We start from the raw sequence: 13,035 nt of genomic DNA on the forward strand, positions 1-13,035 counted from the left end.
TTTCTGTAGCCTGAGAAATGCAAAAAGAACGGAGTGTTCATTTAATTAATATGTGAGATGTCAAATTGATTCCTGAGCACTTTCTAAACAGCTTATCGACAACTTGTTCTGTATCTTTGCAGTGAAAATTCTGTAATCATTCTTTCCTAAAGTCAGTGGTGAAACCCTGAATTACTCACTTCAAAATACTCAGCCCTAGCAATTCAGTAAGAAGGGGCCATCACCATCTTTGAATATAACAGCATGTAGGCAAGCAGACTGCCAACACGAAGCAAGGACTGCCCAGTATTTATCAGGGCACGAGCAACAGTGACTCAGAAATGACAGAACGACAACAATGCGATCCCCAGTTTCCCCGATGGGTCGCTCATTGAATCTGTGAACGCATGACATACTCGTGTAGGTCAGACCTGCACCAAATGATAACCCCCAGCTCTAGGAGCCGCCGCCCATACCCGGCGGGAGCCGCACGGGCCGGCAGGCAGCAGGGGTTAACGACGGCCGGGCGCTAATTGCCGCCGGTGCCGCGCAGCCCCTCGGGGCGGCGGCCGCGGGTGCAGTGTATGGCGGAGGCGGGACGCGAGGTGGCGCCTGCGGAGCGCGCAGCACTGTCCACTGCGGCGGGCTCCGGGCACCGAAATCGCTGCGGAAAACCCGCACCCGGCGGGGGATGGGGGGGGGCAGCGGGGGGGACGCTTGTGGGAGAGGAGGAGAATCAGGCCGCTGAGCTGCCGACGGATGGACAGGGCGTTCTGGGGAAAGAGAAAGGCATTTTAGGGCCGCTCATCTACCGCCTCGCGGAGCTCTTAATGCATCCCATTTAGCGCCTCGTGGCCAGGGCTGCCGTCGCCCCCGCCCCGGCAGCTGCTCGCTGCCTCTCGGCAAGGTGTTCCCACCCGCCGCCCCGGCATTGCCCTGCGGGGCGCACAGTCCGCACCTGCGGCGGGGCGCTCCGCCATCCCTCGGGGGTGCGGGAGTGTGTATGAGTATGTGTGCGCGCGAGTGAGCGAAGGCTCCGGCGCAGACAGCCTATTGGTATCTCTCTTCGGCACCCTCCCTCCTCTTCTTCCCCCTCCTCCCTCCCTAGTTGCTTTTGTCTTTTTATTTATTTATTTATTTATTTTGGATTTCAGGCTCATTTTGTGGAGTTTCTGCCCCTCTCTGCGTCAGCTCCACGTCACTTTGCCGGCAGCTCCCCGGCTTGGGCTGGAGCAGGAGCTGGGACTGCTTTATTATCAGCTGGAGGGAGGAGGAGACGGTGCATAAAGCGACGAGCACGGCTCCCCGAGCCCCGCCGCCGCCGCGGGCTGCGCCCTCGCTCCCCGCCCGCCTCTCTCTCGCGGGCAGCGGCACCCGAGCCCCCGCAGGTAGGAGCGCAGCCTCCGCCACCTGCCCCCCGCCGCTCCGCTCGGAGCGTTTTGCAGCATCATCGGGAGCCGCCGCGGGGGCAGGCAGTGCCGCTGCCCGCCCGCGGGGCCGGGGCAGGTGCCACGCCGAACACCGCTCGCCCGAGTCCCCCCGCTCCGCAGCCCCGGGCGAGCACCGCGGCGGGGCGGCTGCGGCGCGGCGCGCCCATGTGAGCCCCGGCTGCGGGGTGCCGGCCCGCGGCGCGGAAGGCTGCGCACCCTCCGGGCGTGTGCCCCGACAGCGGCGGCGGCAGCAGCAGCGGGAGGAGGCCGTCGGGCAGCGCTGGAGTGAGCGGGCGGCATGGTGTCCTGGCGGCGGAGGCCGGGGCCCGGCCTGGCGCGGCTGTGGGGCTTGTGCTGCTTGGTGCTGGGCTGCTGGTGGGGCGCGCTAGGCTGCCCCGCGTCCTGTCGCTGCAGCTCCTGGCGGATCTGGTGCGCGGAGCCGGTGCCGGGCATCGCCTCCTTCCCCGTGCCGCAGCGGAGCGCCGAGGATGACAATGTCACCGAGATGTGAGTATGGGCTGGGCTCTGCCCCAGTCCGGGCGCGGCGGGCGAGGGGGGGATGGCAGCGGGTGGCGGGCAACTTCCCCGCGCGGAGATGCACTTGTTCCGCGGGCAGCCCAAAATCCCGCTGTGATTTAATTGGGCTCGACGTCCCAGGGATACCCTTGCGAGGGCACTGGGATGATAAATCCCCATTGCCGCGATGCGGTTCCCCGCGAGTGGGGCGGGAGGTTGGTGCGGGGTCGCTGCCGGCCGCGGAGCGGCGCGGAGCCGGGTGGGCGCCCGGTGCCGCCTCCGTCCCTGACCGCCCCCGGGGTGCGTGCAGCCCCCAGCGCATCTCTGCGGCGGACGCGGACGAGGTCTTAAGTTATTGATTTATTTTACTTTCGCGCCCTCAGTTTAGTCCTGTGAGCTTTAGTGGGTTTTCACCCTCCTCACTGGCCTCTCCACTTTATACCCTTTCTCTACTGGGGGAAACAAATAAAAAAGAAAGGGAAGGGATCCGGCACATTCTGAGAAAGGGCAGCCGCATCCCTTCCCGTGGCCATCTCTACCCGTGGCCATAGGAGTGTGAGCCCGCTTTGCCCTTCTCCATCAGTTCGCCCTGAGGCTGACGGGAAATGAGCCGGGTGCTCTCCCAGCGAGTGCTGGAGGATTAGGAAACCCTCATTAATTGTGAGGAAGGTGCAGAAAGTTTTTTTTTCTCTCTCACTCATGTGTGGTTTCCATCCCTGTTTGCCTGCAGCTGATAATTGGTAAGGGAGTTGTATAGCAATTCCTTCTCAATCCTGCGTCCTCTGACAGCCTGGCACACTGGGGCATCTGCATGCCTTAGCTGAGAACAGGCGCAAGGACTCTGGCTGAGCAAAAATGCTGAATACGGGGATGCAGATGACAGACTTGGTGGAAAAGCCTTCTAAATTTGTTTTTTCCATCTATTTCTTCCCCGGCCCGTGTTGTTTCCAGATTTTTTCACGGGACAGTTTTATTGTAAAAGCTGGAATATTTTTCCCCAAATCTGTACAGATTTCTCGTGGTTTCATTTCTACTTCCTTCTTCTCTTTCTCAGTTTTCTTTAGACACAATACAAAAATTGCACAAAGTATTGTGTGATATTAGATTAATTCCACAGCCTTTGGGCTACCTTTCTGCAGTTTATGGTAGTCTGTTTGCTGCATTTCCCAGTGTGAGTTTAGGGAAAAAACTGGGGGCTTTCATCCCTGCTATTCCTCTGTGGCCTACCTTTTGCAGATTTTTAGGACCTATGAGAGTGAAACAGTATTTCCAAGTTCTTACAACGGTTATTGTTTCAGATGTTTGCTTAATATTCTTTGTATTGCTTCATTAAAAAAAAAAATTGCTTTAAGCTATGAATCTCTGCTCATTTTCCTAGGCTTTCCTAGGCTTATTATCTTGTACTTCCAATTTGGAGGTAATGCAGCAATTTCCCCCTAGAATTTAAACTGTTTAAAAGGCCAGGGGAAGAAATGTGTACATAAATATGTACTCCATCCATGATCAGCTTGAAACATGTCTAGTCATTTTGCACTGGTGCTTCTTGCTTTCATTCTGCCCTGTGTTTTTTTCAGCATTGCTGTCTTTACAGTTCTCCTCAGTTTTTACTGTATCATTCTGTGACATTGCATGTTGTTGTCTTTGGTGATCTAAAAATAATTTTGATTCATGGATTTCTCAGGAGATGCTGTGGCATGTATTTAAGAAGGTCTTTTCCAGAGTACTTTTAACACAGAACACGAAGGCCCTTTAATGACTTTGTAGACATAAAAGTTGGACTGCGATGGCTATCATATTATTTTATTGTGAGAATTTAGCTAACAGTAAATACGTGAGGAAGTGGTTCTTATATGGTAGATGCAGATTGTGAAAACATCTTTTTAACGCTGCACATCTTGCTTTATTCTAGCTAAGAAACCCGTTTAAGAGACTGAAGCATTACACTTTACTTAGGAAGCATGAGGCCTGATTTTAGTTTTCTGTGATCTGTAGATACAAGAGCACAATTCTGTTGGTCTCCAGTGGAATTTCTTTTGGTATAATAAAAGTGAGAAGAGCATAAGACACTTAATTTCTAGTAATTTTTCCCTATGTATTTCCCACATGCCTGTTGAGAACAATCCTCCATTTATCCCTTACACCTTCCTCTCAACTGGAGTGGACCTGGCAATCTTAGGCAAGGCATCCACTGACACAGGGGCTACCTAAAGAACTACACCTGGGCTATGCACTCTGGGCTTTGGCGAGAAACATATGGTTCTGGTGGACATGCGGCCCCATGGTGGTGCAGAGGGCTGAGTGCTGAGTTGGAAGGATGTGAGGGGCAGCAGGGTGTCCCCTTGGCCCAGTGAGTTGGGAGAGAGCTGGGGTGGTGCTGGTGGGAGCAGCAGACCGTGGGTCTGTGTGTCCATACTGCCCCATGCATGGAGCTTCGTCTCTGTAATGGCCCACAGGCAAATGGCAGGTTAAAGCCCAATACACCCACTCCTCCCAGTCCACGTGTAACTATATTTCTGCCTGAGTCTGCATCCAAACATACAGAAATCAGAAAAAGATCTCTAGAGCACTTCTGCATCACTCCTGTAAAGCCCAACTGCTGCAACTCAGTGTGGGTGGGCATAGGAGTATTTCTGCCTGGTGCTTTTCTTAGTCATCTTCCTCACTCTTTCCCTTCCTTGTTGTTTTGCAAGTTTTCTCATTCTGACGAATAAGAGAGAGATTTTGAAAATTCTCTGCCTCTAATAATGTTTTGGATTTGTTGGTTAGGCTGCTGACACGGGCTGGCCTTGATCTGGAAAGCATGTGCCAGTGCTATAACCGCTCATCAAAACAGAGCTCAATCGTAATAATTGTTTGGTAGTATTGATACTACTGGAGATAAATGGAACTCCAAAGCAAGGCCCTGCATTAAAATTGTGATATCAGTCATTGAGGCTCACACTAAGAGCTGAGGAACAAGAGTAGTGACAGTGAAATGAGTGTATGCACATTGTTAAATCCAGGCCCTACAGCAGATAAGTAGTCCTTACTGAGATCACTTGAGCAAGAATATTAATAAGGTAGTAAATTACTAACATCAAAAGTGTTCAAGACTTTTTGTGGAAGGACAAGTCTAATACTTTCTCATTAAGAAATGTGTATTGTTGGTATATGTCAGCATGCGTGACAGTTCATAGATCTTGATTTCAAAGAGAATTCTTGTGCTGTTAGTGTATTCATGGCCTAGGTTTGCTGCTCTGGTATCAAGTCATTAATATGTTGACTTATGATTATTCAGGTAAATGGGATTTGAAATTAGTGTGTGTCAAGAAGAACTGCTTGCCAACAAAATAGTAGGTGACTTCTTAGCGCTTGCCTAGTAAAAGGGAGAGGTGATTGTGTATTGCGTACATTTCAAAACCACAAAGTAAATTACTGATGCAGTTATATAAAGCACTCTAGAATTGTTAATAAATAAGACAGGGTAAGTAATTTATAGAGTAAATTATTTAACAAGTCATGTGAGCTTGTGCTAAAAAAAAGGCATATTGAAATTCATATGAAGCTCAGTGCTGTTGGTATTTTGGGTCTCTTTCATTTTAGATTTCTAGACTGTTGTAGATCAAATATAATGTAAAGTTGTCTACAAGGGTTCTCAGCCCCTAGCCTTTTCTTCCTCAAAACAACTGTTGGCTCTGCAGCGTTCCGTTGCTTGTCTGGATTGAAAAGCTATTTCTGATGGCTTGGAGTTACATAGTAAAATACAAGGCATTGGGCTACACATTATTAAAGGGGTTTTGGACAGTGGTGATATAATAGCTCATTTTAGTAATTTGTTGCTTTTTTTTTTTTCCATTTTTCTTTAAAGGTTTGGGTGATGGGTTAGGATGAGTTTAAAGTAAGCATTATGAAAATCAGTTTTTTAATTTCCAGACTCTAAAAACATTTAAAAGATCACACATCAAAGGGTGTTGTATATGCTGGGTATTTTTGCTTGCAGGTTGTCTTCTCGATGCCATGTTTTATTCCTTGTCCTTCCACTTGGTAAGGAGTGACAGGGCTTCAGGGGGCTGGCTGAGGCTCTCTCCAGCAGGCTGAGGCAAGCCGGGTGGGTGCAGTGTCCATCAGGAGGTGCTCAGCCTTGTGTAGGAGTGGGCTGGCAAAACGCTGCCTCTTGTTCTGTGTCTTTGGTCACTTGAGCTTTAAGAGGTGTTCAGGATTTATACATGGAAATGAAGGCCATTCGTTTGGATTTAAGACTTTACTCTTGAATATGCTGTTTTCAGGAAGTTTGCATTTCCTCCCCTTCTAACGAGAAAACAGAAGGCTGGGCAGTCCAGCTTAGGATGGCATTTTCTGGATTTTTCAGATTATTTTCTTTTCATGCTGAAAGTGAAAGGGAGAAAGCAGCGTAGCAAGATTCTAGATCTCAAATCATGATAAAATAAAAACTTTTATAGAACTAAACAAGAGTCTTATTTCTACATTTTGGATTTTGTTTTCAAGTAAGAGGGAAAAAAATCTGTTCTTTTTGGATTGCAGTTCTCTCTCTTCCCTGTCTGTCATTTCTCACTGCAGCAATGTCTTACAGCACATCAATGACGGTGGCTTGCAGAATCTCCTTGCCCAAGCTGGATGGGTGTAGCAGGTAATGAAGAGTTATAAATGATGAAAAATGGAGCAGGGAACTCTAAAAACCCTAAAAACCCCGTCAATACTTACTGATGTTAAAAGTATACTTAGCTTGTTACATCTCAAAAGCCCCTCTTTGAAAGCTGTCTTTTAAAAAGTGGAGCACTGATTGTATTAATTCATCATTTATGTACATTTCAAATGGAGAAACAAATTTATAGAGGTTTGAAAGCCATATGACTGCACTGCTCTGTTACTGCACATTGTGTTTGCTAAGATCTTTTTATACAAACGTATGTAGGCACAGAGGTGCTACTGAAATCAAATATATTGGGTATGCGCTTTAATTCAACTTTTGATAGCGAGCCTATATTTTCAGAAACCACATAAAGCAAACCAAGCTTAAACTCCACTGAAATATGTATATGGAGATACTGTTTCTCATAGAGCTTCTATTAACATAACATTGAAGAACCATAATGCACTTATGGGAAAGTAGCCATGTCATGGAGATTCCATTGTGAATATGCAATTTTAAAAAATTTTCCTGGAAGAACATGACCTGCAGTGAATGTTGTTTATCAGCAGAAGTTATAGCTGGAACTATTAAATGTATTTCATACCAATTCATCTGTTCTTGTTTCTGGCTTGTTAGGATATATTCTTGAAGATCAAATTTAGGTCAATATTTTTTGATTCCCAGACAAGGCTTCAAGAAATACAACCTTTTGCAGAGCTAAGAGAAAGTAGAGCAAGGAGGCCCAAGGCCCAGGGTATTTTGGAGGCATTTTAATCTCAAATCTCTAAGTGATGTGACTTGAACCAACCTGAACTGATCCTAATCCAGCAAGGTCCTCTGAGTTGATGCCTTTTATTTAAAGGAAAGCTGAGGCTCAGATGAGGCCTTATTAAAGTAAATGGCAAAACTTGAGAGAGCTGATATTCTGCCAAGGCAGAGTAGAAGACATAATGGAAGGATGGCAGTGACTTTGTTTCAAGTATTTTCCTGCCTGCTTTACCTTTAGGACAGAAGGGGCCTCTTACTCCCTTACTTGATTTATGTTTGTCTGGGGCTTTTCTTGGCTTCCTTGCATTTTCCTACTTTCTGAAGGCTACATGTGTTGAATCAACAGGACGTCGAGACTGAATATTTTAGAAGGGTGCTTTTCAAATTTCCACTGATTCTGTCTTGAAACAAACCTGCACAGTACTTCTACTTGCAAAACAGTGGTACCTGCAGTCACTACAGAAGCTTGTGCTGGATCCACAGAGAATACATGGCCCACTGCATACGGCCACCTGATGTTTAAATAGAGGAATAATGCATTAATCAAGGTTAGTCCATTGCTGAAACAGAAAATCAATGAAAGGACAACAATTCTGGGCATCTATGGGAGCTCTGCCTGGGCCCAGGCAAGTTCACCATTTTTCCTCATGGTTTGACGTCTGAGCCAAAAGAAATCACACAGTTCTAGATTTAAGTTGACTTATTTTTACCTTTAATTTCTGAGCCTATGTATAAAAATAATTAGGGCCATATTCAGCAGATATCCTGTGCAGTGCGTATTACACAATCAGATGCTGTATCCCACATGAAGCTTGTATAGGATGTGACTTTTCCCATTCTTTTGCAACAACTGTCTGATTTTCTAAATGCCAGACAGCACAGCAAGCTTATGAGGATAAATCAAGTGCACATACTGGGCATGTCAGACTGACGGGCACGCATTGAGAGACTTCACAGCATGTGCTGCAAGTGTCACGCGCTGGACTTGCTCAGCATATCTGGGAACGTCCCAGGCCTCAGCGTTTAAAATCTGGCAACTCCTTGCAGACTGCAATGAAGGTCCTTAATGCAGCTGGCTGCTCTCCTGCCAGCAGTGGAGAGGCCGTTTCTTCCAGGAAGTGATTCAGGAGGCCAAATTAGATTCCTGCTGCGAATTACCTGATGGAGGCGTCCCCCGCCTCCACTCTCTGCAGAGAACCTGGGGGAATTCTATGATTCTATGACTTGGTTCAGCAAAGTGAGTGGAAAAGCACAACTACTCCTCCAGTGAGCAGCATCAAGCTGTGGAGTGAGATGTCTGCATGGCCCAAGCAAACCTCTTCTGTGGAGCATGCTGGGCCTGCACAGCTTGAAGCAGAGTGCGGGTCTGAACCTCAGTCTTGCGTGTCAGCATTGTATCTACTGGCCTGTATGGCATACAGATGTGGATTTGCCTCAGTTCTTCCTGTCTGAGTTGCCTTACTTGATGTGCAGCATTTGAATGTGCTTTTGGGCCAGAGAGCAGGACAGTCTGTTTAGCTAAATGACCACAGTGCTTGTTTGCACAGTGGGATGGCTGGGTCCTGTTCCTGCTCCACAGAGCATTAGTTTATGGCAGAAAGGGGAGCAGCACAAACAGGTAGGGCTGAGGCTGCCCTCTCTCAGGTTGGTTTATAGTATGGTGTCCTTTGAGAGACTTCCCTTAGGAAGAGGTAAGAATTGAACCCAGTGCTCTGAACCATAGTGGACCGCTATATCCAGCATTTCTTCCCAACCTGTGGCCTTGTACCTCACACAGACAAGGCTTTCAATCTTATTTTTAAATCAGCGGAACCTATTTGGTGATGATGGGTCTAGTTCAGGAGGGTGAAATTCCATTTTATTTTGGATAGGCAGGTGAACAGGCTATTGCTTATTCATCTCCTATTTCCCCCTCCAGATTCGCATCTTCCTAATTTCTAAAAAAACATTCTTTGAACATGTTATGTTTACAGCAGTCCTCACCTGGTGAACACACTACTCTCCTGCTGGGAGCAGTTCTATTGACTTCGGTGGGACCAAGTAGTGAACTTAGGCACACACTGAATTATTTTACTCATACAGTTAAAAGTGGAAGGAATGTAATTATCTTTTGAATGCAGTGTATTGCACATATACTTACACATGTACATGTAACTTTTCAAGTTAGATTCAAACAGATTTACAAACATTTTGAATTGGCACAAGTTTACATGTGACTTTAAGGCACCTAAATAGAAAGAAATATTAATGCTGGATGCTACTAACTGCTTTTTTGATTGTTTTGTTTTTATTTTTGTTTTTCCTTCAGCTTTAGAAATCACTGCAGTTACTGCACCATGTTTCTGTGCAGTGGCTGTCTTATTGCCTGGAGCCTGTGTTGTTTGGGGGACGTGGACCTAGGTGGCACAGCTGCAGAAATAGATAGCACTTGTCCTGGAAGTGGGAGTAGGTGGAAGAAGGATTGTATTGATCTTCCCTGCCTTGAACACTTTTCCCAGCCCTCCATGGCATTCCTGTCTGCAGGGAGACAGGGCATTCATTCCTTCTCTTTGCTTTGTCTGGTTATATGGACAGAATTAGTCTGCTGTAGAACGCTTCCATCTCGTCTTATGACTTAACAACGAATAATTTAGCTTGAAGCAGTTTTTCTCTTCATGGGGCTTATCTGAAGTGAAAGACCTAGGAGATGAGAGTCCTAAAGAGTTGGGGGTATCAGCAAAATGTCTGCTTGACACTTGCTTGTGTAATTACAGGTGAACACTTCATCCGTCCTGAGAAAGGGATGCGCTGCAAGGGTGTGTAAACTGCAGGAGTGCTGAAAGGTGTGTGCAGCAATGTGGTGTGGTTGCAATAGCCTTAAGGACAAGCTGCTGACAGATGAGAAAAATGGTTATCTACTCCTAAGCAGTGGCAGGGACAAAAGCTGTAAAGATAAAGGAAGGATGCTATGAAAGTAGTGGAGGATAAAGAGAAGGTGAGTTTGCAGAAATGGTGAAAAAGTTTGAGGACAACTGTGGAAGACCAGTCTTTCACATTACCTTGTGAAAGAGGTATATGTAGAGCAAGAATATAGTTTGAAGGGAAAACAGCAGAGAAGTTGGTCAAAGGCTAGAAATAATGTCAAAATGGAAAATTGACACTTACAAAAGTGTAGATTTTGCTGAAGTGTAACAATAAAGATGCCTGTGAATGCATTGTTAAGTCAGCTTGATCTCACTATAGAAAAGGCAATATAGAAAAGGTCAAGCAACGGAATAAACAGAAATACGAATAGAAACCTGAAGGGAAGACACAGAACACTATTTTGTGTGTGTCATTGCATGGGAGGATTTCTCAAATGTCAAATTGGACAAGCACAGAAACAGAAAGTTTTGGAAAAAGAGGCAGCAACATAGCAGTCAGCACAGCTATTAGAAATACTGTGGATCCTGACACATGTTCAGAAAGTGTAACAAACCTATAACAAACCTATAATTATGCTAACGTAAGCAGTGCAAGTAAGAAACTACTTGCGTTAATTGAAGAACAGGATTTTGCAAGTGAAGAGAAAGTGCTATTTTTAGGAAGAAGTTACAAATTCAAAATATTGGCCAATTAAAATGAAGATAAATGGACTATACATGATAGAGAACATAATAGAAATAAATATGGTAAGAGAAACAGGGAACTGTAAATGTGGAAGAACAAAGAGTCCCCCTGGAAGGCTTTAGCAAAGTAATTACAACTCTGTTTAAAACTTCCCTGAAAAAATGCTTTGGTTAAATATAGAGTGGTACTGACATACATTATGTGGCGACATGCTCTGGGCCTAGATGAGCAAACAAGAAGTATCATGGAAATTCAGAACATCAACCTGTGTTTTGGACTATTTTGGTAACATAACATGAAGATGTATTTGTATATCTTCCATTAAAAGACAATATAAACCCTGGAGAAGACAGATCTGCTCTGAGAACTGCCCAGGATGTTTCATAGGTCCTGGAAAGGAGACTAGGAAATAAATTGTGAACCACGGCAGCAGATGGTATCAGCTGAAGACTGGAAAAACATTTTCCAGTTGGGTTCTCTGTTTAGTAATCGTAGAGAAAAATGATAGAGATTATGACCATGTGTAGACATCCAAGACTTAAATAAAAATAGATGAAGGACAATTTTTGATAGCTTGTTGAAAAGGGAATATTATATGAGATGTCAGAAGTCAAATTATTCAGCAAATTTAATGTATTAAGAGGATATATGTCGATTTTCCTGAATAGGTGCCCTCAAGTTTTGTAGTTTCACTTCATCATTTGGAAGTACTGCCTTTTGGTCTGTATTCGGCAGGAAGTTGTATTGCACACAATGAGTGGTGAAATGGAAAGTATAGCAGGTATGGGCATACATCTTGATCAGAATATCGTGAACGGAGTATTTGACATTCCAGGAGCCAGCAATTTAAAACCAAATAAAGTCAAGTATGGATTTCAACTAGTGGAAATAAATGTGGGAGGAAGACTGACCTCAGAGGGAATTTCAGAGGTAATGTCTCATGTTGAATTACAAGGGCTTCTCCAAAAGAAGTGCCTCACATTTTATTATGTTGGCCCACAACATTAGAGGCAGATGTTGGTGGCATGGCAGTATAGGTTGAACCTTCCCACCAGCATTCCCCTACATTTTGTCACCATGTGACAGATGGCGGCAGAGGGGCAGTCTGACAGAATGGTGTCTGATATAGAAGTGTGTATGAAGCAAAGATGTGTCACTGAGTTCATCCATGTGGAAAAAATTGCACCCCTTGACATTCATTGATGTTGAACGTTAATGGCGACCCAGTAGAGGGTGTGAGCACAGTTAGGAACTGGGTGTTGTGTTTCAGCAGTGGTGACGGTGATGGTGGGTCACCTACACTTGTGCAGATTTTTATGAGTACAGCATGCAGACCAGTGCATAGCTAATAGTGGTGACTATGTTGAAAAATAGTGTTCTGCAGCTGGGAATTTGCTCTATTAAATAGTGTTATTGTGCTTTTTGTATCTGTTGTAGCTTCCATGGAAATAATTAGGAGGCATTACGTTCAGAGCAACCTCTGTAAAAAGACTCACAGAATGCTGAACAGATCAAAACTTGAAAATAGGAAAAGCACTTGAACTGTTGTGAAGCAGACTGATTTATGTGAACAAGTGTTAATCTAACTGAAGGATGTGCAACTCACTTCAGACTTCCACAAAGTCACTGCCTGAGCTTCATGCCTGGGAAGAAAGAATTCAGAGGTTTTGACATCAACTGAGATGCTTTAATGTTTTGATTCTCTGAGAGAACTGAAAAGGTACATCTGAAGGATGGTTAGGAGCTATCCTGTTACAGAACTGATGTTTTTCCATTCTCATTTGCATCCAGGCCAGTAAGAGCTGCAAAGGTAGTGTATACAAGTGCTGAAAAAGAGAGCAATTGTGTTACTATTCTTTGAAAAGTCAGTACAATAGGTGATTTTGTAGTAGAAAAAATGTCACATATTTGTTTGTATATATATGTTCCTTCAAGATGGCATTACATACTAGCAAGGCAGATCACAAAAAGATTTAAAAAAATTGTTTACTTTTCTGTGTGTTCTCTGTGAAGAACTAATAAAGAGCTACATTCACTACTCTTCTTTTGTGTTTATATAATGTGTTATTTTTAGTGTATGTGTTATAAAGGACCTGGTACAGTAGTTTAAGTCTCTTCTTGACA

The 13,035-nt window shown here is 45.1% G+C and overlaps 1 protein-coding gene across 7 annotated transcripts in view; it reads left to right on the forward strand.

Annotated features, from left to right (window-relative positions):
* The window catches only part of NTRK2 (neurotrophic receptor tyrosine kinase 2), a 207,790-nt gene continuing 196,348 nt past the window's right edge, over positions 1,594–13,035 (forward strand). For 3 of the 7 annotated variants that reach the window (XM_021380843.1, XM_021380844.1, XM_021380845.1), the window contains exon 1: positions 1,594–1,916. In XM_021380843.1, coding sequence (XP_021236518.1) covers positions 1,708–1,916 — 209 coding nt within the window. In that variant the 5' untranslated portion in view covers positions 1,594–1,707. The remainder of the gene's footprint in view (positions 1,917–13,035) is intronic. The other 4 variants (XM_021380847.1, XM_021380848.1, XM_021380849.1 and 1 more) reach the window with 4 other exon arrangements.

This window comes from Numida meleagris, chromosome Z, assembly GCF_002078875.1.
Source record: "Numida meleagris isolate 19003 breed g44 Domestic line chromosome Z, NumMel1.0, whole genome shotgun sequence".
NCBI lineage: Eukaryota > Metazoa > Chordata > Aves > Galliformes > Numididae > Numida > Numida meleagris.